Source organism: Monopterus albus, unplaced genomic scaffold (genome assembly GCF_001952655.1).
Source record: "Monopterus albus unplaced genomic scaffold, M_albus_1.0 scaffold457.1, whole genome shotgun sequence".
NCBI lineage: Eukaryota > Metazoa > Chordata > Actinopteri > Synbranchiformes > Synbranchidae > Monopterus > Monopterus albus.
The window spans coordinates 42,556-69,347 of record NW_018128337.1 but is presented as its reverse complement, the minus strand read 5'-3'; the positions used below and the strand labels follow the sequence as shown (position 1 = coordinate 69,347).

At 39.6% G+C, this 26,792-nt stretch overlaps 2 protein-coding genes and 2 long non-coding RNA genes across 9 annotated transcripts; 1 reads left to right on the top strand and 3 right to left on the bottom strand.

The window, feature by feature from the left end:
- Positions 1-284: 284 nt before the first annotated feature.
- On the top strand, positions 285-6,085 carry LOC109952389 (uncharacterized). Of its 4 annotated transcripts, none has more exons than XR_002273749.1 (5): positions 285-406; positions 965-1,167; positions 1,398-1,527; positions 1,984-2,081; positions 2,307-2,860. It is a non-coding gene; the product is annotated as an uncharacterized LOC109952389 (long non-coding RNA). The 4 variants fall into 4 exon arrangements; XR_002273751.1 differs by lacking the exon at positions 285-406 and adding an exon at positions 6,002-6,085 and having other exon boundaries at positions 859-1,167; positions 2,307-2,403; XR_002273750.1 differs by lacking the exon at positions 285-406 and adding an exon at positions 2,971-3,017 and having other exon boundaries at positions 859-1,167; positions 2,307-2,403.
- On the bottom strand, positions 2,893-5,092 carry LOC109952388 (uncharacterized). Its single transcript, XR_002273747.1, has 3 exons — positions 5,002-5,092; positions 3,712-3,821; positions 2,893-3,040 (listed from the first exon to the last, which is right to left on the bottom strand). It is a non-coding gene; the product is annotated as an uncharacterized LOC109952388 (long non-coding RNA).
- LOC109952386 (N-acetyltransferase 9-like) lies at positions 6,085-7,708 on the bottom strand. Of its 3 annotated transcripts, XM_020587436.1 has the most exons (4): positions 7,625-7,708; positions 7,115-7,224; positions 6,386-6,526; positions 6,085-6,234 (listed from the first exon to the last, which is right to left on the bottom strand). In XM_020587436.1, the coding sequence occupies exons 2-4, from the start codon at positions 7,209-7,211 to the stop codon at positions 6,107-6,109; spliced, it is 366 nt and encodes a 121-aa protein (XP_020443092.1). In that variant the 5' UTR covers positions 7,212-7,224; positions 7,625-7,708; the 3' UTR covers positions 6,085-6,106. The 3 variants fall into 3 exon arrangements, with proteins under 3 accessions (XP_020443092.1, XP_020443090.1, XP_020443091.1); XM_020587434.1 differs by having other exon boundaries at positions 6,150-6,526; XM_020587435.1 differs by lacking the exon at positions 7,625-7,708 and adding an exon at positions 7,419-7,580 and having other exon boundaries at positions 6,150-6,526.
- Positions 7,709-12,255: 4,547 nt separating this feature from the next.
- Positions 12,256-24,395, bottom strand: LOC109952387 (myosin heavy chain, fast skeletal muscle-like). The gene is made up of 38 exons (XM_020587437.1): positions 24,192-24,395; positions 23,600-23,743; positions 23,351-23,507; positions 23,224-23,251; positions 23,026-23,137; positions 22,818-22,910; positions 22,673-22,736; positions 22,480-22,578; positions 22,270-22,373; positions 21,533-21,671; positions 20,759-20,877; positions 20,503-20,652; positions 20,160-20,330; positions 19,764-20,076; positions 19,595-19,668; positions 19,412-19,499; positions 19,223-19,340; positions 19,010-19,133; positions 18,765-18,901; positions 18,397-18,652; positions 18,060-18,302; positions 17,794-17,970; positions 17,564-17,709; positions 17,372-17,462; positions 16,892-17,281; positions 16,686-16,812; positions 15,813-15,931; positions 15,525-15,721; positions 15,255-15,438; positions 15,013-15,178; positions 14,771-14,895; positions 14,160-14,468; positions 13,430-13,633; positions 13,215-13,340; positions 12,948-13,118; positions 12,766-12,870; positions 12,589-12,684; positions 12,256-12,402 (listed from the first exon to the last, which is right to left on the bottom strand). The coding sequence occupies exons 1-38, from the start codon at positions 24,393-24,395 to the stop codon at positions 12,256-12,258; spliced, it is 5,817 nt and encodes a 1,938-aa protein (XP_020443093.1).
- Positions 24,396-26,792: the final 2,397 nt, after the last annotated feature.

Below are 26,792 nucleotides of genomic sequence, written 5' to 3'. Positions count from 1 at the left end.
GGGAGGTCTGGGCATCCTTGCTTAGACTGCTGCCCCCGCGACCCGGCCCCGGATAAGCGGAAGAAAATGGATGGATGGATGGATGTATTTTAATGAGGGGACCGATTTCACAAAAACTGCATGTTAACCTAACACATTCAAATTAGCAAATAGATTATGCAAAAAGTATGTATGTTGGTAGGAAAATACAGACAGAATACAGCTAATTTCAGTACAACTCTTACATTACCAGTAGGAATTCTGGCTATTGACTTATTGATCAGGCATAACATTATGGCCACTGACAGGTGAAATGAATATCACTGATGAGCTCGTTACAGTCACCTGTCGGTGGGTGGGGTATATTAGGAAGCAAGCGTCGAAGGAAGGACAGATGGTGAAGTAGCGACAGGCTCATGGCGATGAGGTTTACTTAATGTAGATCTTTAAGTTTTAGTGTGCAGATGCTTAGCTATACTTTGAGATGATTTCGAGTTCATGTAGGCTACTTTATCTAGCGTTAGTGAGAATTTAATGTTGGCGTGTAACGTTAGCAAAACTCTGCTAGCAAGAAGCCTTTAGGACTGAAGGCGAGCCAGGCGTGTGCCCTCTATTTAGCTCCATGTGCGGTTAGCTTTGAGATACCTATTGCTTTGCTTTAGCATGTTCAGTTTAACAACGAGGTTAATTTGTTAAAACCTGTTATTAGGAAATGCTGCCGTAACTAGTCGCCTATCCCCTGTTGGCTCAAGTTTGACTGTAGGCCACTTTATCTAGCGTTAGCGAGAATTGAATGTTAGCAAAACTCTGCTAGCAAGAAGCCTTCAGGACTGAAGGCGAGCCAGGCGTGTGCCCTCTATTTAGCTCCATGTGCGGTTAGCCTTCAGATATGCTATTGTTTAGCTTTAGCATGTTCATTTTACTAGGTTAATTGTTAAAACTTGCTTCTATGAAATTTTGCCATGTCGGTTTTGTTTAATTTAAGGTCATCTTCAAAATATCAGTAGGTTTTATTGACGGTGGAAGCAAAGCCAGGGTTTGACATCAAAAACTATCAGTAAGTAGCTTCACGCTAAAGAATGGTATCCTGTTAATGATGGAAGGAATTTCATGTCGAAATCTAGATTACTAAAGGTCTTTTGAGTATCCAGAAATGAAGACTAACTGGAGGATGACTTGTATAAAGCTGTAAGTAATGGACCGGTTTGTTTTTGTTTTTTTTTTCTTCTTATGTTAACCGAGGGAGACATGTGAAGTCACCTCATGGGCCCAGTGACTGTTATTGTGTACAAAATACTAAACACAGATGTGCTCTTCAAATTAAGACTTTTCGTTTTCATTGTTAAAATTGTTATCACATGCATATATTTGACACTTGTCTCATTCTACTCCTGTAATACCTCCTGTTCTACATTCAGAGTGGCAGTGGCCAGAGGATCCTCTGTTGGCTACACAAACAGATGCTCCAGATGACAACAATGGGGAACGCATGCTTTACATTTTCCCTCCAACAAATTGACACTACACCCTTTATTAAGCTGTGGATGGGTAAGTTCACTGAACTAGTGCAATTTCATACATTTGTACAAAATATTCTCCATCTTCAGAGACGTTCTGGGCAGAAGTTTTTGGGATGTAGTGTTTGGGGGGGTGGTTTATTGTTGTATGAAGGATGTCATTGTTCTTCACGAATAAAGGTAGGTGACACTAATTTCTCATGAGGTGGATTCACTAGCTTTAGTGCTTTTAATTACATTACATGTTTTCTCATCCATATTGGCTTTATACTAAATTAATATAGACTTTGTGGTGTTATCAAAACCTACAGCTGTAGAATTATACTGACTGTACTAGTACTTGATAGTACTTTATTACCCATGTTCACTTGCTGTATTTTGGCAGTATGCACAACAGTAGGACTAACATACACGATATTTATGTAGCTCATTTCCCCCAGTTTCATGAAGGGCAAGTTCAACTGTAAAATGTATTTGTTGAATACAGTGCACCTGAAGACCTGCTGAGTAAATCAACTCCAGAACTTGGAGGTACACAACCCAAAGCTTTGTGGGCTCACTACAAATCTGCAAACAATTCAGATGGTGAGTAAATTGTTCAGACCATAGTGAAATGTTGCATTAAATTCTTATTGCTGTGGATAGCTTCTGAAAGTGAAATTTAACATTCCCTTCAGTTTAGTATTGCCTAAATGTGGAACCTTTAACTGCAGGGTAGTTTAAATTGCTATTGAAGATCAAATTGGCATGGCCTCTTTCATAAATTGAGGGTAAACAGAATGGGGACTTGTTGGTGAATGTTCCTTATAGGCTTGATGGCGAGAAACCCAGCAGATGGATGTATCAGCAGTCTGGCCTTTTCTTGGGCGTTGCCACCAGTAATTCAGCGGCCGCTATTTTACATGCGGTGAGATGACATCTTTTATTTCAAGTACCCCCTGATTTTGTCTGATTTGGAACTTTGCAGTGCCTGTTCTGCATATCCATGAAAGGATGTTCATTGCCCTTAACTGGATGTCATTCCATTACCAGACAATCATAGAGACAGGCAAGTTTGTTTATAAATGGACCCTTTATTATTGAAATGAAAGCTCTACAAACTTTTTTTGCAGCTGCTCCATCCCAGCTAGGTCAGCTGCTGAAGTTTTGGGTAAGATGGGGAAATCTGTACTGGAGGGGTTGCACCTCACATTTTCTCCAGTTATGTAACTACAAGAGAACTCTTCACAACTGTGGCCTGGACACATGCAGTTTAACAGCATGAGGAAAATGTGAGGCACTCTACTTTGACCTCACCAGTAGGGATTTCCCCTCTTGTGCCAAAACTTCAGTAGCATGTAACAATGGAGGGTACTCCACATGGTTGATGGTCCCCCCCCCAAAAAAAAGGGCCGTCTTGTCAGGGCTTTTTTTTTTTTTCAATAAAGCTATTACAACTTAAATTGTGTGATTCTGGTCTTCACTGTTTCTACAGGCCCATAAAGTCCATTAAAACTGGAGGGGGGGGAGGTTCACCTGTGTCCAGATCATGGCATCACACCAGGCTGTGGGGGAATGTGTGCACAAGATTAAAGTTATTTTTGTTCTGTGGAGGACACTCCACTGACGCATACGAGCATTAAATTCTACCAATTGCCAAACCAATTGCTATAAAATGCAACACTTCTGCCTTTCCATTGATGAAGCTGAAAATGTATATGTTAATATTCTGACCATGTACATCAGTGGGCAGAACAAATTATTAGAAACACCTGAATATAATGCAGTCCAGTACAACACCAACTATAACCTCAAACATAACATCCAGGTACTGAGATTGTCTCAAATCAGAACCTGTGGCAAGAGAGTTAACTCTATAGCAATGAAGGTCTGTCACTATGTTATGACAATGTTTGCCATAAAGTTTTTACTAAAGCTTCATTATCATACAATAACTGTTACACTACAGTTCATTCTGACCCTGTGTACAAATGCAGAGTGAAAGCACTTAAAGATGCTAATAGTTTAAAGACACATCTTAAACTAGGAAGTTTGTCAGTGGAAAAAAAAAAATGAGTCAGATTGGAACAAAGAATGAAGTGTATGCCATTACATCAAAGTAGCTCAAAACACTTTTAAAATGAGTTTGTCAGGAACAAGAGAGCTGAGAAATTACAGTCAGTGCTAGTATACTACTCTCACTTGAACCACCACAACTTTAGAATATGCTTCTCACCTCATCAACTTGTAGCTGACATCCATATGTGGGAGTGACAGGGGCCCCGGAACGCTGTCGAAACGACGCTGTGCGAGTCCCATACTCATGTCCATGCGTTCTGTGGCCTACTGAAAGATACATGGGGGAGTTAGTCCTATGTCTGTCCTAGTTATAACAATTACTGTTATCACAGAAACCAGTACAAACTAACACATTTCATAAAAACCATAAAACATGCAGAAAAAAGTCAACAGCTCTTACTATATGCACATTTTACACAAATAAGATTCATTAAAAGGCGATTGCATTCTTTTTTTCAGGTTTCTCAATGACAACTGTTTAATCAATTCATATTTCTTGCACATCTGAGCCTCTCCTCCCCTACTCACCTGAGCTTTCCTCAATTTTCCTAGCCTATGCTTACTAGTCACGTTAATGTACTAACAGCATCAAACTGATGGGGGGGGGGGGGGGGGGGGGGGAAGAGTGTGGCAGCCTCCAGCTGTAAATATGTGTAAATACAGAAGTGTGAAAAAGAGCAGTGATGAAGGCCATTTTTAAAGGGTAAATTCCCATTAAATTATGCTGGGCGGGAATCTGTTGCATGGTTCTATAGGTTAGTGATGCCTGACAGCTGATGTCAATCCCTATCTTTAACAGCTACAACATTAAAACGAACACAATAATGCACCAGAAATTATCAAATAATATACATCAACGTGAAACGCATTCTATTATTAGTCTGCACAGTGACTACTTTTAATTTTGGTAATTTAGGTATATTTCCCTGCTAGTGCATTTGCAATATTATTTAAGCAACATTTTGAAGGTAGCACCCTTACCAATAACAGGGCATCTCAGTAAAAAGACGCCGCCCGGTTTGGACCTCACCTGGTCATCAGGGCGGAAACATTCAGGTGTAAACAATTTGTTAGGTTTCCGTGCTGATGAAGACCCGGTGAGGCCCAAACCAAACGGCGTTTTTTTTAATTAATATATAATATTAAATATAAAAGACACTGCCATGAAAAACTAGAGGAGTTCTTTCATCTACAAGTCTCTAAGAGATTTTTCCTAGATTGAGCAGGTTTCACAATTAGCCTGACAATTGACAGGCTCAGGCAAAACAAAAGAGTACTGGACGGCTAACGCCTCACATTAGCATTCGGCTAACGCTACGTAAAGTATCCCACCTGAAATAGAAAACATAAATTTGGACAACTGTGTTAACAGCGAGGCACCTGCGTGCTGCCTACATGCCTAACGCAACATATGGAATATTTACTGTGATTTTCTAATACAACCCACCTGAGTTGCCGAACAGCTCTGGCACTGTCCACCTTGAAGCTCCACTACAACCAAAGATATAAAGACCGCCACTGGAGACTAATTTGAAGAACCTAGCTACCACCTGATTGGACAGTCTGACTCTGCTCTGTGATTGGATTGTCACTGTCCAACCTATTCAGGCGTGATTCACACTAAACCTCAGTAGTCCTAAATTGAGTTGTATGTGCAATTAGCTACTTTCTACCTGTACACAGATGTTCACAAACGCTTGTTTTCAGTGTCTTTGTGTAACATAATTTGTTTACAGATTTTATTCACACGTTCTAAAACGTTTTTATGTACAAATCTTTCCTACACATGCTCACAAAAAGTGTGACCATGTACATACATTGCTATTTGTACCATTAAATTGCCATTCATTTGACTAGCAGGCAATAATGGGTCACACTTGTTAAAATTGTTTTTTTTTGTTTGTTTTTTTTTTTTTTTACTTGTTAAGATTGGTGTAATGCTGTGTGCCACCACTAAAGGGCAGCCTTACTGTGTGCTGAGAAAAAGGAACAGGAAAAAGAAAAGTTATAAGACATGTTTTGGGCTTTTAGGCAAAACTGTGGCTTATTTTTACCATTTATTTTTGCAATAAAACCTAAAACCACAAATATTTAGTATGAATAAAGAGGGGTTTCAAATAAATACTGTACAGAGATACATGTAAGAATTTACAGTTTTCAGCTGCTTTGGCAAGTCTAGCAATGCAGCTTATCACACGTTGTCAAATGTAGTTTAAATCTAAGGAATCAGAGCCAAGCCATGTATCCATCCCATTGTTTTTAGTCAACATAGGATAGTACTGAATGTTAGGTGCAGTTTACTTTTCCTGACAAACACACAAAAAATACAATTTAAAAGTTTCTGCAAGTCGTCTTACAACAAACCATACACCTGCATCAATCTCATCCACTGCTGTCTGCATTCTCATGGCAATTTTGCATTTATTATTTTTCCTGCTCCACCACAGGTTGATTCTCCAACTAATAGGCAGCACAACACAGCATGAATACAGCACAAGACTGAACTGCAGAAAAATGGGCAGTAATTCAAGGGGTGTGGAAATTTTCAACTTCTACACAGTGACTTTAAGCTGCTGTCTTCCTGCTCGAAACCTTCTGAAAGATGGGATCAGATGCTCACCATAGTGCATCATCACGTGTGCCACCTCCTTCCCAATGCCCTTGCCTCTGTAACTGGGCTCTGTAGAAAACAAGAGGAATATAATGTCCAGATATAAAGAGATATACACAGGAAATGACTGAGATGTACAAACCGCAGCACAGGCTGACTGTAGATATTTGCTCAGCCTTTGATTTTGAATCACTTTTAAGATAAGCACACTGGGCATCACCTGCTGTCATGATCTCCAGCTCAGCCAAGGAGAGGTCTGTTGGGTCCGTCAGGAACATGTTGACATCTCCCACCATGCACTGCTCCTCTTCTATACTGGGAACTGCCCATCGCTGCTTATCGAAGATGATGAATGTGCAATCTGGCAAAAAAAAAAAAAAGTCAAATGAAACAGCTTTTCTTTAAGTAAAAGTTGAATGATTGTACTAGTGCATGACCTCAGAAAGAATGATGACTTATTTTCATATCATATCCAGTGATTACCAGTTATTTATAAACACTTTAACCTAACAAATCTGATGGATGATGGTACGAATGTCTGGAAGGAATGATTTGGAAACCATAAGGACAGAACTTGAAAGGAGTGTTGACCTCATAAAGCAAATGTCACTGAATCTTATTTCACTTTATCCTATCATAAGTTGTATAAGCTTCTGTTATTTGGACAATGTGTTAGCTTATTTATGTAGGCATTGTAAAAATTCTGAATGTTAAAAACTTAACAAAAGTAAAAGAAGTTCTCTCAGATTTATCTTTCCAGCCACTGCTGTATGATCAGTTCATTGTTTTATTTGGGTAGTTTTCAGAGAAATAAAGGTGTCCAGTTATTCACATGAAAAAATCTAAGGCTAAAGGCTAAGTCTGGCAAGCCTTCAGATTTAAAACAACTGCTTTAGAGGATGAATAAGAGCATGTTCTGTGTGTACATTTACTGCAGAAGAAGTCTTACTGTCATCATCTTCCCTCCAGCTCCACTGCATGTCGTATTCCTGTTCTCGGGTCGGTGGCTCTGAGGCAGTCAGATGCTGCAGCTCAGGACACTTCATCCATTCATGATACCTGAAGAGTGTAAACAGGTGGATAAGAGACAGGGACTGCAGGTTTCTACAGCTTTAACTTAATCATGTATCCAGATGCCAAAGGCCTGGAGCTGGTTCTGCTGTGCTAGTTAGAGACTTCAAACTGTCAACGGATCAAGAGCTTTTATTGACAGCTGGGTCAGATGTGTCACCTGTCCTAAGTTATTTCTTTACCTTGTGCCAGCAGAACATCATAACATGCCAAGTGAAGGATCACTACACTATATTATAACACCAAATCACAAGATGGAGACCATTCTTCCCACAGATATATTAATGGGAAAAGGTAGATCTTACAGTGTATGTATTATGAGAACATCTTTTCATAACGCTAATACATTCATTTATTCTATTTATTTTCCCCACTGAATGTTGCTCACCCGGCGCACACGGCAAATTTGTTTTTCTTCCGGGGTTGCTTCCGCGTTCTAGGGTCCACTGCACATGCGCACTAGGGGGCGTTGGGGGCCAGCGGCCGAACGTTCTCAGTTTCCAGCATTGAAATATCTGCCGTGCACACACTGACAAAGTAAAAATCATATGCAATTACAAACACACCTTTCATCTAGACATGCTTCTATTAGCAGATAGAAATCGCCTCAAGGCGTTTTACAAATGATGAACACATTTATTAGCACTTTTATTCTATTATTTCAGACTTTGTGTGCATGTATATGCACATGTGTGTCTCTGGATCAGTTTGGTTGCTTAAATGGCTCTGCCCAATCCGTGCCACAGCTGAACTGGCTCCTGTGGAGTGTTGACCATTTCCATCCAGTGGTGCAGCTGAGGGCCTCTGGCGTACATGAAGGGCCCTAACACCAGCACTCCCAGTAGGACTGGAGGCTCTGGGAGAAAGCTATATGATTATTACTGTGTCAATGTCTTCGATCTTATCTGCAGCAATATTAGGGGGGCAAACCATGTGAGACCCAAATGGCCTCTGATTGGACAGTTTGACTCTGCTCTGTGATTGGATTGTCATTGTCCAATAAGATTTAGGTTTAAAACACGTCAGACTTTGTGCTTGTACCACTGACTGCACAGGCTTGTACAGGGCCGCTGCTAGAGATTTTGATCCCCTGCACTCAATGTAACTAATGTTGTACTGTATACTGGGGCATTATACATTCAAATTTTTTAACGGGGCACAATTTCACACTTCAGTTGTCATAAAAAGTTTAAATCGTTCATACAAATTTATTTGCAATATAAGAGAAATCTACAAAGGAGTCTGTTTATTTGTTCTCCAATTTATATATTTATGTAAATCTATTATAGATCTGGATGTAAGAGACAAAGCCTAAAATTCACGGTGAGATTTTTTTCTCTTTTGCATCAGGTACAATGGCTCAGATTCTCAGGAAATCAACTTACTCTGGCATTATCCTGTAGATTTCAAGAGTGTAGTTTTGCATATTGACTGTAGGGACATCTTATATTTGAGCAAACTGGTGCGCATTAGGCCTGTCTTTGGAGTGAAGTTATATTAGATCATTCCGATGTGCCTGACTGAAAGGGAGGAGGTGATTTACAGTAAAGCTCACATGCCGTGCAAATGTCATATTTGCTCCCAGACACAGGAGGCGATTGCTCTCGGTCGGGGTGCTGACAATGGTACGTTATAACCTAGTGACTGACTTTGGTCGGAAAGATATTCACTGATTCCAGATCAATAAGTCATAACTGAAATGTTGCTAAAATACAAATGATGCCTCTTTTGTTTCGTAGTAATGTAGCAACATGTAATAAGCTTACAAGATCGTTTTTATCAAAATGGGCCATCCTCTGCTCCGGACAAATAACATTGGCATCAATGTGCAGCCGGCTGTGAGACAAGTGTGCAGGGACCGTCTACAAAGTGCTATACTGAAAAGAGATAGGCCTAATACAAAAGTATTCAAAAACATTACTCATAACCCAGTGCAGGGTTGCCAAAATTACTTCACACATCAATGGTCGTCTGCTGACTGTACTACAACCCTTAGGAAAAATATGTTTTTTCATAATTTGGGGGGATTTTTATTGGGAAAAATATTCAATAACTTTACTCATATAGTGTAGTGTCGACAAAATCACTTCACACATGAATGACCATCCTGCTGAGTGTACTACAACACTTAGTTTGGAAAAAATTTGCTTTTGTATAATTTTAGTAAATTTTTGTTAGGAAAGGTTTTCTGTAACGTCACTGTTAGACAGTCATGTCACCAAAATCACTCATCATTATGGACAGACTAGAAGCAGAGCGGGCTGATGTAGGTTTACACTTTAGTGAACTGATGTGAAGCAAAGCTACTGTAGATCTTATTACTTCAGTATTTTCCATTATCTAATGCAGAGAGAATTCTGTCAGCTGTCAAGGATTAATACATGAATTTTGGGTGGCTTGTTGAGGAGCAGTAAAGAAATCCAAGAGTCATAACTACTGATCATGTGCAAGAGCATCAATCAAATGGTACAGCTTGGCTCTTCAAGGGAAACATGATAGGTTGTTGGCTTCTTCTACACACACACACACACACACACTAAAAGCTCTGGGCTCATGTTGTAGGATGTTGGCTTCTCAGATTCAGTAAACTAACAGCCAGCTGTCCTCAAAAGCCTTGTCGAGATAAATGATACTTTTGGTCGAACAGACACAACTCCTTCTTATGTGGCTTAAAGAGAAATACACCTGGTAGTTGTCTGATTTAGCTGTGATATCAGAGCACCAGTATTTCGCAAAGAAGTTCAAATCTTATTAATTTTATACATCGTGGGAGGTATAACCAGCAGCTAAGAGGCTCGTCTCTCACAGGTTCATTAGAGTCACTGAAAAGATGAAGCTTTCAGGGGAGATGAGGGTTGGTGCTGCGGAATAACTTCGTTCTGGGTAAAACTTTGAATTACAATTGAAAGGGTATAACTAGTGTTTGGATGGAGGACAAGTCTTTCTGTGTGTGTGTTTTTCTTTTTTTTTTTTGTCTTGCATTTTGTCTGCATTAACGTGTTAATTGCATTTCAAGTGATTTTTCTGAAAGCATAGATCTACTTGTAAATTCAGTACTTCTCTGACATGTATGTAGTTACTAGGAAAGAACTATGAGCAGATTGTTTTTTACTATAGGCAATAGAAAGAAAGTCATATTCTTGGTTGCCTGTTGATATTTCTGCGTAAGAACTAAAAATAACAAAAACACAGTTTAAGTAGAGAAATGCTCAGCTGTCTCTTCTGTGTGCAGCAAAGAGGGTTTTCCAGAATCAAATGGTACAAACAGGTGCACTAAGATTAGTGGTTGGAGACACCAGTTGTCATCGATCACAGCATTCATGAAATGGCTCCCCAGAGAGGAAACACACGGGCTAGTACTAAAAGGCTGTTTTGCCTCAAAGGATTGTGGATTCTCAGCTGTCAGGAAGTGCAGTGATGCAACAGTATCAACTCTACATCCTTACCTCCTCTTGCAACTTGGAGTACTAATTAAATGATTAATAAAAATTATGGCCTCTACTGAGAATTAATATAGGAGAGCTCTGATTGTGTTGTTAAACAGTGTGTGTTGAATTTTCATTGCTGTGTAGGATGGACACTCACAGGTAGGCCTGCACACTTATCCAGGTGAGAGAAGCCACATGTCACATATAATGATGTTTTTTAAATTCATTACAATTTACAAATAAGTGACTACTTTTTAAGAGAATGTTTTAAAGATTTAGTAAAATGTATGTAATGTATCTGCTTTAACTGTGCATACTGTAGTTGCCTGTCAACTTCACAGCCATGAGAAGAGTCCAGACATTATTGCGCCAAGTGAAGAACTACTCAAATGCATATAGTAATTCTTCATAAAAACTGTGTTAATTAAATTTAGAAGTGATGGTAGTTGAAGTTTCATCCCTTTGCATTAAGCCAGGTCAGCATTTTCGCTCGTTCCTAGTAGTCTCTTATACTAAGCTAAGCTAACCGGCTGCTAGCTGTAGCTGTTCCCTTTGGACCCATATCAACCTTCTAATCTAACACTTGGCATTAAAGCAAATACAGGGATTCCTCAAAATGTCAAACACTTCCTTTAAGACCTCGTTCTTTGGGTAGACAATGCAACAAAATTTGCTTTCTTTTCATCACTAAGTAATACCATGCCAGTATCATGAATACAAATTATTTTACTAAAAAGTGGTTTGTATTGTTATCATAATTAATAAACCACTTCAGAAGACATTTTAATTGCCACCAAATGAATTTCCTAACATTGAGGATTGTTTTATGATTTATGATTGTTTTATCAAAAAAAAAAACAGAAGAGTTTTTATGATAAATATCAGGTGTCCTAGTAGTGGTGCAGAGTAGAAAGGCCTTATTTCTTTTGTTAGTCCTACTGAACAACACATGATATTGGTTGTAATCATACTTTAGGGATCAATCTGCCCACTCCGAATCTAATCTTTTTTCATTTGTAATATACTGACTGAAATTAGACATTCTGGTTGTGAAAACCTGATGAAGGCTCACATGTCAAAAGTGGACAAAGACCATCACACATACTGGAATTGTTCCCATATGAAGGTTTTTGCATAGTGGCATCAATGCTGGCTCTCCCTTACTTCATATGAATTATTAGAATGCATTGTTTTTCAGTCTTCCAAAGTGTGAAGAGAAGACACACACTGTAAATTGTGCTTCTTTTGCTGTTTCTTCATTTTTGTTGCTTAAAAACATTTTAAAGACAACTTGCTGGAGGTACATATTTATTGTATGCAGACTAACAATATTGTGAGAACAGTTACATAATGATGATTCTCATTTGCATCTGTCAAAGAAGCTGCAGATTATTCTTCAGCCTCCTTTACCTAAAATGAACAGAAAAAAGATGAAAGACATTTGTCCAAAGACAGGAAAACCTTCATCATCCAGTAAGTACTGTATTCACTTGTACCATTTTAAATACAATTTAAATTAACCTGAAAACTTTCAAATACACAGTCTTGTTATTAAATCACATAATCACATGTGCAGCTTGCTGCTTGACTTTTATGCATCACTTACTTTTCCAATTTCACGACTCTTTGCCCTCAGCTTGTTGACCTGGGACTCAGCGATGTCAGCTCTCTCCTGAGCCTCCTCCATCTCATGCTGCACCCTCCTGTACCTGGACAGGTGAGTGTTGGCCTGCTCCTCCTGTGAGGAAATTCAACACTAGAGTCAACAATCATGAAAACTGACAATAAAGAAATTCACTTTTCTGGGAATTAAGTTATTACTTTCAAAACAGAAGAGTGTGGTTAAATTCTTCAGTTTCAAGGTCTGAGTTTACTGCATGCAACATTATTTGAGGTAATACAGAGAAAAAAGCTTCTGACTCACAGCCTCCTCAGCTTGTCGCTTGTAGGCCTTCACTTTGAGCTGCAGCTTGTCCACGAGATCCTGAAGCCTGGTGACATTCTTCTTGTCCTCTTCAGTCTGCAGTAACAATAAATCACATTTAAAATATATTAATATGCAACATTTTCAAATGATTGCAACAATCAATTAAAAATATACCTGGTAGGTGAGCTCTTTCACTCTTCTCTCATATTTTCGAACACCTCTGACAGCCTCTGCTCCTCGTCTCTGCTCAGCTTCAACTTCAGCCTCAAGCTCACGTACCTGAAAAATAAACCATGTCTGCTACTACTCGAAAGTAAAAACTTCATATTGAAACAAAACTTGGGATTGATCTTTACCCTAGCCTCCATTTTCTGGAGCTGCTTCTTGCCGCCCTTCATGGCCAGATTCTCAGCTTCATCCAGACGGTGCTGCAGGTCCTTCACTGTCACCTCCAGGTTCTTCTTCATCCTCTCCAAATGAGCACTGGTGTCCTGCTCTTTCTTCAGCTCTTCTGCCATCATGGCAGCCTGATATTTTGAAGAATTTGTATCGTCAGAAATATATTTGTTGCATTTGTTTTTGTAGAAATGGTTGCTACATAGAGAAGCATCAGACTGACTCACATCAGTGATGGCCTTCTTGGCCTTTTCTTCAGCATTTCTTGCTTCCTGGACAGAGTCTTCTACTTCACCTTGGATCTGAATCAGGTCAGCCTCCAGCTTCTTCTTGGTGTTGATGAGGCTGGTGTTCTATTATAAAAGAAAAAACAATGACGTTACAAGTGATGAACTATAGAAAAACAATGTTTAAATTCTGGTGTGTCTGCCTTTGTCAGTACCTGAGAGTGCAGCAGCCCCACACGCTCACTGACATCAACCAGCTCCTGTTCAGCCACTTTGCGGCTTCTGTCCGTTTGCTCCAGTGCAACTCTCAGCTCCTCGATCTCAGCCAGCATCAGGTTGTTCCTGCGCTCCACCATAGCAACCTGCTCTTTCATTTCATCCTGACCTCTAATGGCTTCATCAAGGTGCAGTTGTACATCCTAAACAAATAATAAATAAACATTTTGTAAGGCAGTCCAAAGAAGTAAACTCCCTGTAGTTTTGTTTCATATGCCACCATACCTTAAGCTGTCCCTGCACGTTTCTCAGCTGTTTTTGGGCTTCAGCTGCCTGGCGGTTGGCATGGCTCAGCTGAACCTCCATCTCATTGAGGTCTCCCTCCATTTTCTTCTTGATTCTCAGGGCATCATTTCTGCTCCTGACCTCAGCGTCCAAAGTTGTCTGCATGGACTCGATCACTCTCTGGCTGTTCCTCTTGATTTGCTCAATCTCCTCGTCCTTCTCTGCAATTTTTCTGTCAACTTCACCCTTGACTTGGGTGAGCTCAAGCTGAACACGGAGCATCTTGGATTCCTCATGCTCCAGCTTCATGTCTTCTTGACCTCTAAGGGCTTCATCAAGGTGCAGTTGTACATCCTAAACAAATAACAAATAATAAATAAACATTTGTAAGACAGTCCAAAAAAGTATACTCTCCCTGTAGTTTTGTTTCATATGCCACCATACCTTAAGATGTCCTTGCACGTTTCTCAGCTGTTTTTGGGCTTCAGCTGCCTGGCGGTTGGCATGGCTCAGCTGAATCTCCATCTCATTGAGGTCTCCCTCCATTTTCTTCTTGATTCTCAGGGCATCATTTCTGCTCCTGACCTCAGCATCCAAAGTTGTCTGCATGGACTCAATCACTCTCTGGCTGTTCCTCTTGATTTGGTCAATCTCCTCGTCCTTCTCTGCAATTTTTCTGTCAACTTCACTCTTGACTTGGGTGAGCTCAAGCTGAATACGGAGAATTTTGGATTCCTCATGCTCCAGGGTAGCCTGCAAATAAGTATGACCTTTATCAACTAGACCACAGAAGAGTTCCTTCATTAAAAATATAGAAACTGACTATTAGCAAAGGAAAATAGCACTGAGCTGTGAAGTACATGATGTCTCTCGCACAGGTTCAGAGTTTCTAGGTTTGCAGTATTTTAGATTGTGTACTACCTTTTTTTAAATTTTGACTAGAATTTTACATTTCAGTACATCCCTGCCCCTTGTACAACGGCTGAATGATTTTGATAAAACAGTTCATTGTAACTCTAAGCGGTAGCCTGATGAATATGAGTTTTTTTTTTTACCTCTGCCTCCTCCAGAGCAGTCTGAATCTCTGACTTCTCACTTTCCACTGCCTTTTTTCCTTTCTCAAGTTCATGAATCGTCTTACCGGTCTCTCCAAGTTGTTCACTCAGGTCTGAGATCTCCTCTGTTGGTAGCATAGAATTTAGAATATGATGCAATGTAAAAACATTAGACAAGAGAGATGCATTGAAATGGTGTTTAGAGTGCATTTTGTTGTGGAAAATAGAAGTAATTGTCATACGTTGCAGATTCTTGTTCTCTCTCTTCATGGTCTCCAGTTGGTCCAGAGCTTCTTCATATGAGTTCTTCAGCTTGAACAGCTCAGTGCTTAAAGCACGAGCTTCCTTCTGAGCTCCCTCCAGCTCTGCTTGGCTTTCCTCATACTTTTGCTTCCACTCTGCAAGAACCTGAACATACAGGAAACAAATTAGCATTTTTTGTCACCTCATCTTAACTAAAACTGTGCATAACAAATATTCCAACCTTGTCAAAGTTCCTCTGCTTCTTGTCGAGATTCGCAGCCAGAGCATTAGCTCTCTCCACGTCGATCATCAGATCCTCCACTTCACCCACCAGTCTCTGTTTTGTCTTTTCCAGAGAGGCACATTTTGCATTCACAGCCTCAATGGATTCCTCTGCATCCTGAAGACGCTGGGCAAGCTTTTTCCTATTAAGAACATTTGATTTTACGACTTAGATTATATTATTACATACTCGTTACTAGTGGACAAAACTTAAATAGTAATGACTTACTTGGCCTCCTCCAGCTCCTCAGTTCTCTGAATGGCATCGGTCTCGTATTTGGTTCTCCACTGAGTCACCTCGCTGTTGGCCTTGGACAGTGCACGCTGCAGCTCAGCCTTGGCCTCCTGCTCCTCTTCATACTGCTCTCTGAGCAGGTCGCAGTCATGGCGAGCTGATTGAACGGCATGAGCCAGGGCATTCTTGGCCTAAAATCCAAATGCGAACCTGATTAATATTTGATACAAATCATCGGGTGGTCCACTCCTTAATTAACCTGTTGGCTTTATAGACTTTTACCTTAACTTCCTCCTCTATGTGCCTCTTTAGCTCTTCAATTTGCTGAGTGTAAGCCTGTTTGCTCCTTGTCAGCTGAGAGACAAGAGCTTCTTTCTCCTCCAGCTGACGCCCAAATTCTCCTAATAAAACAATAGTTAAATTACTCTAATGTACATCAGAGCAAAATTGCAACAGAATATAAGCAAATCATACTAAGGAAATGCTAAGTGATTATGTACACATTGGGCAGGGTCCATGTGTTGAATAAAAATATATTTGTCAGGTTTGCAAATAGGTAGGTAAAAGAGAGTGAAGGGAACAGAATAGGGTTGTTGAAAATAGGGAACAAACAAAGAGAGGTAAGTTAAAGTTTGATGTAGGTATCTCCAGAACAGATTTAATATAGAGAATGTACTATATCAACATACTGTACTACTGTAGTGTGACGCTACGATTTCACAAAATCTAGCATAGTGGGTGGCAGTTGCAGCATACATTTTACACTGCTGCAACTAAAGATGAAGACCCTGATAGGAGTTGTTTGAATTTACCATTAACCTCTGAGAGCAGTAAAACCTGACATTTTTAAACTGGTAGAAATGAAACAAAGTTTGAAAATAATTCCCAAGCTTTATAAGAAGTCCATGAAAATGCTATAACACCATTCAAAAATATTTGCCTGGTGCAAGGTAAGTCAGAATTGTCTCAAAGATGTTATGAGTGAGTTTTGTTTAGAATCTTGGGACAACTTGCATTTATCTTTACAAAAGTCACTTTCATATAGCACCACTGACTATATCTGAGACGTTAAATATGTGACAATGATTTGGCACCTGGTTGAGGAGTCTTGTTTCTGCAGGACAATGTGACCGACCCAAAAAGTGAAATTCTTACCATTTTCAGTTTGAAGTCTTGCTCTCTGTGCACTCAAGTCATTCAGTTGACGGACATTCTCATCGTTCTTAGATTTGAGCTCACTCAGCTGATCTTCTAATGTCCTGCACATTTTTTCAAGGTTTGCCTGGTGAAAGAAGGCATGCATTAGTATAAAGTTATTACCATTATTTTTTTATGCCTGTATGAAAATGCAGCACTTTCACCTTCGCTTTTGCAACAGACTCCATATTGCTCGTGAGGTCATCGATCTCCATCTTGTATTCACTCTTCTCTTTCTCCAGCTTCTGTTTGACACGTTGGAGGTTATCAATCTGTTCTCCCAGCTCAGCCACGCTGTCAGCCTGCTTCTTGCGTAGAGCTGCAGCGGTGGCCTCATGCTGCAGGGTGGACTCTTCGAGATCACGACGCAGCTTTTGAAACTCGGCCTCACGCTTTTTGTTCATCTCAATCTGAGCTGAAGTTGCTCCACCAGCCTCTTCAAGCCTCTCACTGATCTCCTCAAGTTCTCTGGAGAGATCAGCCCTCTGCTTCTCCACCTTGGCCCGAGCAGCCCGCTCAGCCTCAATCTCCTCCTCCAGCTCCTCAATACGAGCCTGAAACACAAGTTTTAAGAGAAAATTGTTCAGTGTATTTGAATGTTCTCTTGCTTTTGGCTGCCATTACTTTACTATTTCAAATTATACCTGAAGTTCCTTTATCTTTTTCTGGAGCTGGATTCCAAGAGACTGCTCATCCTCAATCTTACTCAGGAGCTGGCTTATTTCAAAGTCCTTTCTGGAAGAAGACGAATGTAATTTGGTATATTAATGCTGTGTCTTAGTAAAACCTCTCATAGAGAGGTTACTGCTAGTGAACAGATTAATTCTTATACTCACTTTTTTATTTTCTCCTCAGACTGCTGCTTGTCATTCTCCAGATCCATGATGGATTCCTGGGCCAGTTTCAGATCCCCTTCAAGCTTTCTTTTAGCTCGTTCAAGGTCCATACGAAGTTTCTTTTCTTGCTCCAGTGAACCTTCAAGCTATAAAAGCAGGTGATTTTTTCGAATTAAAATAAAAGTGTGATTGGTATGTGCAACATGTGTTTTCAACAGTGGATTGCATACATCGTCCACTTGCTGCTCTAGTTTGATCTTGGCCTTTGTCAGAGTGTTGACTTTGTCTTCCTCTGCCTGAAGATCATCAAGGGTCTGCTGATGGGCCTCTTGGAGGGCTTTCTTCTCTTTGGTCAACTTGGCAACAGTCTCATCAAGAGAAGTAATTTCTTCAACCAGGTTTTTAACCTGTATTTGCAGTATTGGGAAAACAGTTTTCAAGGTTTTTAGTGTTCTGCAAAGGATGGACTTTAAGGTCTTATGAAACATCTACCAACCTTGTTCTCAGTGGCATGTTTCTCCTTTTCCACTTTGGCCAGGGTGAGCTCCAAGTCATCAATGTCTTTCTTCAACTCAGAGCACTCGTCCTCCAGCTTCCTCTTCTTTGCCGTCAGCTCAGCATTGATTTCCTCCTCATCCTCCAGTCTCTCAGAAATCTCTTTGGCTTTGGCCTCAAGCTGGATTTTTGCTTTAATGAGCCCATCACACCTTTCCTCGGCATCAGCAAGGCTGTCACCTTCCTAGATTTATATGACATAAAATGAAAATATTCCTGGGTTAATTATAAAAACTTGAATCAGTCAAATACACATTCCTTCATTATACTTAACATACAGACTGAATTTGCAGCTGCAGGTCATTTTTCTCCTGCAGGAGAGAGACCATCTTCTCCTCCAGTTCTTTCTTCTTAGCCAGAGCCTTTGCTAGCTCCTCTTTGGTCTTTTCAAAGTCCTCTTTCATTTGAGCCATCTCTTTCTCAGTCTCTGCACTCTTCAGAAGAGGCTTAATCTTAAAGTACAGCTTCATCCATGGCCAGGTTTTGACATTCATGAATGAACGAATATTGTACTGGATGGAGTAAATGGCTTCCCTGATAAAAACATACAAAAAAATGTTAGCAAATGTTTATTGAACAAATAAACTTACAGCCTTTAAAACATATTTAAATTGTAGCCAACATCAGTAACAGACAGACACAGTACCTCCTTTCCATCATCTTCACAAACTCACGCCTCATGAGGAAACCTCTGCAGAGAGCCTGAGTCATTGTGACCAGCTCAGCCAGTTTCTCATCTCTCATCTCCTCTAGGAGACCCAGCAGCCCAGCTTTGAAGAACACCTGAGAGTCAACAATTATAATTATATTTAAGCAAATTATTATTGATGATAGTTGATCTTGTATTTCTTTTAAAACAGCCTTTTCCACAGGAGTGTATTAATACCCTACCTTGGTGTGGCCAAATTTATACTGAGAATGGTCAACATCGATGGATCCCAGTAGTTTCTCTGAAGCCTTCTTGTTGTCAATAAACTGTCCCTCTGGGATGACACTGGCATTCAGTACTTTGTATCTAGGAGTAAAGATTTTATTCTGTTAGAAAACACTAGTTTGAAGACAACAAAGATTTTTCAGTACCTGCAAAGATGATATATTTGCTACCTCTGCTTGAAATCCCCATAGAGGATTCTGCTGGGGAAACCTTTCCTGCAGATCCTGATCCCTTCGAGCACACCGTTACACCTCAGCTGGTGGATGACCAGGTGGTTCTCCATAAGACCTATAATACATTGTTAAACTACTTGCAATAAAAGAATAACAGTAAAAGCACTTCTTTTTTTTCTCATGTACCTGGTGTCTTGGATTCATTGGGAATCAAGCAACGCACAAAATGAGGATGTGTGCTCCTCAAATTAGTCATCAGCTTTCCTAAATTCTCCTGAAGGATTAAAAGGACATCATCTTTACAAAAGGCACTAAATCAGACAAACAGTAAATGCAATGAAGCATGTCAATCATTCTTTAAAATCTTACCCTGAACAAAGCAGACACAGTCTGGAAGGAGCCACCCTTCTTCTTGCCACCTTTCTTGCCACCACCACCCTCAGCTGTCAGTAAAACAACAAATACACCAAAATAGTTCATTTCAACACAAATGATGTTTTCAATTTTAATCTCTCATATTACAGAGACAAGCAATGGCACGTACCTTCTGCTGAAGCATGGGATGCATACAAGAAGGCCAGCAATTTGACTGAAGACTTCTGATAAAGCTGAACCACTGAGTCGTTCAGGGGGTCTTTGTTCTTGTCCAGCCAACCAACGACATTGTAGTCCACAGTACCAGCATAGTGCACCAGGGAGAAATGGGCCTCAGCTTTACCTTTGCCAATTCTCGGTTTCTGGAAGGGTGCACTTTTACCAAGATGCTGATCATAGAGTTTGTTCTTGAAGGTCATGTCTGTTGCCTTGGGGACAATGCACTCCTCTTCAAGGATGGAGAAGATGCCCATTGGCTGTTGTGATGAAATGATTATTGACAATCTTTGAAGTCATCAGACAGTTCTCTGTATTTGTGAATATGCAGCATGTGGCTCACCTTCTCAATAAGCTCAATGCAGGCAGCCAAGTCCATACCAAAGTCAATGAACTCCCATTCAATTCCCTCTTTCTTGTACTCTTCTTGCTCCAGGACAAACATGTGGTGGTTGAAAAACTGTTGCAGTTTTTCATTGGTGAAATTGATGCAAAGCTGCTCCAAGCTGTTGAACTAAATAAAATGAAGATATCAAGGGTCAAAAAGGGCTCTAAGTGATACTAACAAATGCATTTTAACTCGTCACACTGATATACCATACACCCTGATTTTGACAAGAAACTTGGTGCAGAATAATTTAAATGAAGCTGTAGAAGATGATGTAGTATCAACCAAACATACTTACATCAAAAATTTCAAACCCAGCAATATCCAGGACACCAATGAAATAACTTCTGGGCTGTTTGGTATCCAGCATCTCATTGATTCTGACGACCATCCACAAGAACATTTTCTCATAGACGGACTTGCAGAGAGCCATGACGGAATTGTTGACCTTTAAAGCATAAAACAAGCAAAGGAGCATACAGATCTGTGTGTCAGTGTCTTGAAACAGTAATTTGTGTGTATCAATTTGTCTTTTGTGTTCTTGTCTCCTATACCTGAGGGACAGTTTGACCTTTGGTCACATACTCATTTCCAACCTTCACTCTGGGGTAGCATAGTGCTTTGAGCAGATCAGCAGAGTTCAGACCCATGAGGTAGGCGATTTTATCTGCCACTAAAAAAGAACACAGATGATGACCTTTTAAACCATTAATACTAGAATAATACAGCTCAGGGCATCGTAGGGAGTCCTCTTCTGGATCTAAATTCACTATACACTGACCGGATCCAGAGGAGGGCTGGATAGATTGCTACAGACCCCACCCACCCAGGCAACAGTCTGTTTGTGCCTCTTCCCTCCAGGAAAAGGTACATGAATAATAAAGACTAAAACAAACGGGCTGAGACACAGCTTCTTCCCCAGAGCTGTGAAATCAATCACCCCCCTAACCCCTAGTCACACACACAACCTCCCCCCTATGGACAGACACAGAACACTGGACCTCACACCTCCTCCAAAAGACTGAGATTTGCACTGAGCTGCACCTTATTATTTTACTACACTCTTGCTGCTGACCTGATTTGGTCCCATATATCCCTTTTTATTTGTTCATAATTTTATATTGACTTATACAATTGTGTGTTATGTAAATAATATGTCTGTCTTTTAAGCCAAGAGCTGCCAGAAAAAATGTCATTGTGCTATGCATAATGACAATAAAGATTCTTGACGCTTGACTCTTGACTAAAGTCATTAATGCTTCTTTAAATCACAAGTGTTCACTGATGGCAAAACCTATACTAATATTTTAAAGCTGTGGGTTTCATACCTTCAGTGCCGTCAGGCTCAGCCTGCTCTTCACGCGGCTTCTGCTTGAACTTCATGTTTCCATGATGCATCACAGCTCCAGTCAGCTTGTACATGCTCATCTTCTCTTCTGCAGTGAAGCCCAGGATGTCAATGGCAGTCTGTGATATAAGGAAAAGTGTTAAAACACAAGCTTATGTTGTTCTTGAACACAAACCATCTTTGCTATATTCTCTGCCCCCACAAGTGTTTAGTAGTTGCAATACAGCTTACTTTGCTTTAAATGAATAAGCAACACTGTGTTCAGGCTTGTGTGTGATAGCTTCTAATATATTTTTGTAAATTTTATTTGTTTGATAAACTGATCACCTGCAGTGCTTTTTCTACACTAACATCCAGGTACATTTAATCCCATACAACATTGGAGTTTCTCAGGAAAGACTGTTTTTCAATAAATATAAAATAGAATATAGAAGAGGTTTCTAATATTTTTCTCCCTCAGTTTAAATGCTGAAGGATATTGGAAACAAATGTTTATATAATGCAATACAGTACAACACTATCATTACCAACAGCCCCAAAAATGACCATAGAGTTTAATAAACCCATCTGTGACAAAAACAGTAAAAAAAACAAACAAACAAAAAACAGGTATCTTAGTGAACGTAAAGGAAGCAGTAATCATAAAAGTGAACATTTGCCTGATTTTTTTTTTTTTTTTTTTTTTTTGCAGTAAATGCAATCATCAAGTGTCCTTACATCAGTAGCGATGAATTCTTCAACGTCATTGATACTCTTGACGGTGATTTCACCTTGACTAATCATGGGATAGTCATAAGGGTTGGTGGTGATCAGCAGAGCCTCTGCAGAAAAGAAAAAAAACACATACATACAGAATATATAATATATGAAAGTCATTGCTGTTCACTTGCTTTAGAATAATTGGCGATATTATTCACTATCTCACACCTAGCAGTTCCGGTTTGTGGCCTGTCGTGAGCTGATAGAAGATGTGGTAGCTCCTCTCAGCAGACAGCTGGAACGTCACTCGAGACTTCTCCAGCAGATCTGTCAATCACACAGACAGTAATCAGTTCTGCTCAATCAACAGAAGGTACAAGAACAAACTGAGGTACATCTGCTGTTTCATTTCTAGCCTTACATGTTTCAATGTCTGCTGACGCCAGCTTCCCAGTTGTTCCGAAATGGATTCTGATGAATTTACCCTATTCATAATAAGATGATGAGCTAGAATTTATAACGTATCAATCTCAGGTTATGTAAAAAGAGAGTTAACAGCCACTTACAAAGCGAGATGAGTTGTCATTCCTCACAGTTTTGGCATTGCCATAAGCCTCCAGCAGTGGGTTGGCTGCAATGATTTGATCCTCTAGCGACCCCTTCATTTAGAAGACATATCAAGAAGAGAACATTTATGCTTTATACATGATCCAAGATCACATTCAGTGTGTCTCTTTCAGCTTTGTCTTCCTAAGAGCAGGTTTGATCGTTTACCTGCATTTTTCCAGGAACTGCCTCAGTTTTCTTTCCTCCAGCCACTGCGATTGTTGCAAAATACTGGATGACACGTTTGGTGTTGACAGTCTTTCCTGCACCAGATTCTCCGCTGGGTTTAAGGGTGTGTTCATAAACATTTTAAATGACTGCTGTCAGTACTCATAAATAATATATTATGAGATAATTTGCACTTACGTAATCAGGATTGACTGGTTTTCTCTGTCTGTAAGATAGCAAGATGATACAGAACATTTAGGATGTTAGTTCTCCTGAAGTGCAATTGTATTTATTGACATATAATAGCTCACAAAATGACTGATACCTTGGAGCATGAACTGATAGGCATTATCAGAGATGGAGAAGATGTGGGGTGGAGCCTCCACTCTTTTTTTGCCTCTGTATCCTGTTACAACCACTGCATCATACACCGGGAGCCACTTGTAGGGGTTCACAGTGACACAGAACAGCCCAGAGTAGGTCTATAACAAAGTGGAATATTAAGGAACGATGAATATTTCTGTAAAAATGTGTACATTCTATGGAAGTAATTACTCCCCTGAACAAAACTCACATAGATCATCCATGCTGCATAGTGCTCTTTGAGGTTATACAGCACAGAAGGCTCACTGAGGTGGGTCATCATGGCCATGTCCTCAATCTTATCAAGCTTCGGAGGGTTCATGGGGAAGATTTCATCCTCTTTTACAGTGAGAGTCTGCAACAAACAGTGTAAGCTTATAGGAACAGGAAAGACAAAGGACTTCAGTCATAACAGTGTACAGACTGTGGTGGTCATGATTCACAGTCCACAGGTAAATCACAGGAACTCCAAACTCAGCTCAAAGTCTGGATTTTTCACTTGAAGTAGGAGGAATTATAGTGCTGAATTTATACCTCTTATGTGTACCTTGTCTTACCTTTAACCATTTTAAACTGTAATTCCTTAGCTTTCCATCAACAAAAGGACACTTACAGACAGATTCACATAGTTCCGCATTTATGGTTTTGTGAACCTATATCAGGATCTGTGCGGACGTATCTTATGAAACTGTTGTACAGCTGTTGCACTGTGAATGTAAACATGCTGTGAACTATAATATATTCTATATATTCAAATAGATGACAAAGCTGCATTTTTTTAAGTTCCAGCACCATGTTCTTACCTTTCCACCGAGAGTCTCCACGGTGGCTTTCCCGCCTTCTCGCTTGATAAGTTTCCCCTTCAGGTACATCTCATTGGGCTCAGTCACAAAGTAAGCTGTTTTAGCATCAAAAGGAGTGTTCTGAGCTTCAATTCGCTCTTTTTCTGGCTTCCGGAGGAAAACGGCCGCCGGGCCAAAACACTCCATTTCACCATCTGTACTCATGATGACCCTTTACTGCACTTAAGTAAAAAACAATACATCAGTCAGTTATTTCAGTCATTGTTTTGTCTCTGCTTGATGTCTGCTGCTAATGTTAAAGTCGGTGTTACACTCAATCAGGAACAGAACGGACATTGCTGTATTATAATTATGTATGTTTCATGCAAAATGAATTAGAAAGTTTGACACAAAAGCTAAATTCACACTTTGTAAAAATATAAAATTCTCTTTAACTGTTAAACCTTTGTTGATGCCATGACTTCTTACATGCACTACAGTGTTTTTTTTTTTTTTTTACAAAGTATTAGTAACTAAATTGAGCTTACCTGAGAATGTAAATGCCATTAATGGAGTGAGATGAACATAACTGACTGTTAACTAATTGATGTATTATTCATTACATGGAATATAAAGGTTAGACATTCATATGGCAAACTCTATTCAATTAACCACTAGACTACTGATTAGACATTTTGAAAACTAAATGAAACAGTCATAGATTAGAAATAGAAATAGATTACCTTCCTCCGTCCCCACAGAAGAACAAATAATGATGGCCTATTGAGGGTTCTGAAGAAATAAGCAACCAGTTTAGATTAATAACTGCAATTAAAGTAGATCACTATTAAAAATAAACTTACAGTACACTGAAGTGCTGGCATTAACACAAAAAAAGATCTGTGTTCACTTTGTGGTGTGTGGCAAAAAGTGGCCATGCCCTGCATTGTTCTTTAAGTTGCTGGCTTTAGTCCTGCTAATAAAAGACTCACTCACTCACCTTGACTTGTTGCCTGTCAGTCCTCCAGAGTGTCCAGCCTTCTTACTTATATAGGAAGATCAGTGCACACTCAGCAGAAATTACTTGCTTTATTTGGTCATGCAGTTTTACACTTGCAGATTTTTTTTGCCTCTTATCTGATTTCTGTCATCTTTAGATCAACACGGGTAGTTTATTTCAGATTCAACTTCTGTGACACAGTGGCAAGAATTTTAAAAGGACAGAAAAGTGATAGAAATGATTATAGTTAATTAGTGTGTATAAATGGCAAATGTTCCTTATTGGAAATTAACTGAGCTTTGTAAACAAACACATACTTGAACAGAGTGTTGAAGGGTTGTTTCCCCAGTCACACATAATAAGACTGTTCGGTATGTTTTATTTGATTTAATAGGAATCATAATGACCTTGGGGAGTGCAGCATGTGGTGAGAAAGCATAGAGAACATTTGTCTCACTGTCAGCTATTTTAACAGAAGAGTAATGGTGCCACACAACAGATGTTGTTCAGCTGGAGGCAGGATACGCAAGTGTATAAATAAAGACACTTACTGTATAATGCAGCTTTTTTTTTTTTTACTTGGAGTAAAGATTGTTCTGGCAGGTGTATCGGTTATTGAAGTTCAGACATTGTTTTGGTATTTATGATAATCTCCTTAATGCGCCTCGGCACGTCTGAGGATCTAGGTTTAGCCGTGGAGAAGCTCTCATGTGTCACTGGTATTCTGTTGTGGAAGCCTTGCACGCCTTTCCTTTGATAGAGGAGTAGAAATGGGCCTCACATTTGCTATTATAAGAACCGGACATCTCTTCATAGCAGAAACACTAGGTGAGGTCTGTGCTTTCTGAAATTCCAGACTTAATTAGATTTGTTATGTAGGATGGAAGGACAATAGAAAAAAGAATCATATTCATATTTATAGCACTTTAATTTCCTCCACCTTCAGTAGGAGATAATATGACATACAGTCACAGTGTGCATCCTTTGAAAAATGGTGGTGGCATTTCTAAGTTTCTTTGATATAAAAGTCCATCATAAATGTCTCCCTATGCTACAAATAAAAATATCACAAACCTCACTATCTTCCATCTGTTTCTTTCAAAATAGTGGATTGTTGTATAAAAATGGCAGTGTGCAATTGTGCCAGAACTATTTCTAGCCATGAAAACCTAATTTAAAAAGGATCACTGCACTACTCTAAATGACAGTAATGCCTGTTAATTATCTCATTATAACAGCCAAGAGCGGAAATCTTGCAGCAGAGCCTATGTTTGAGTTCATGTGGTGAAATTACAAATGCCATAACATCACCATTGCATACTTTGAGTTAGAAATGTTTGGCATGGGGTAAGAAACAATTTGTTTTTCTTAGATCATTATAAATATCGACAATACTTTACATTATGCCCCCCTATTTAGTATTCATAAGCCGTATATAAATATTTTATAAACACTGTTGTATGCGGATATAGGTCATTAATTAAATGCCCCAGTGTATTTGTCAATGACTTTAAGTATTCTAAGTACCCTTTAGGTAGAGGGTGAGCTGTTAACAGATAATGAATGACAATATAAGAACTGTTGACAAATACTATGCATCAATAAACACATAAAATATTCTC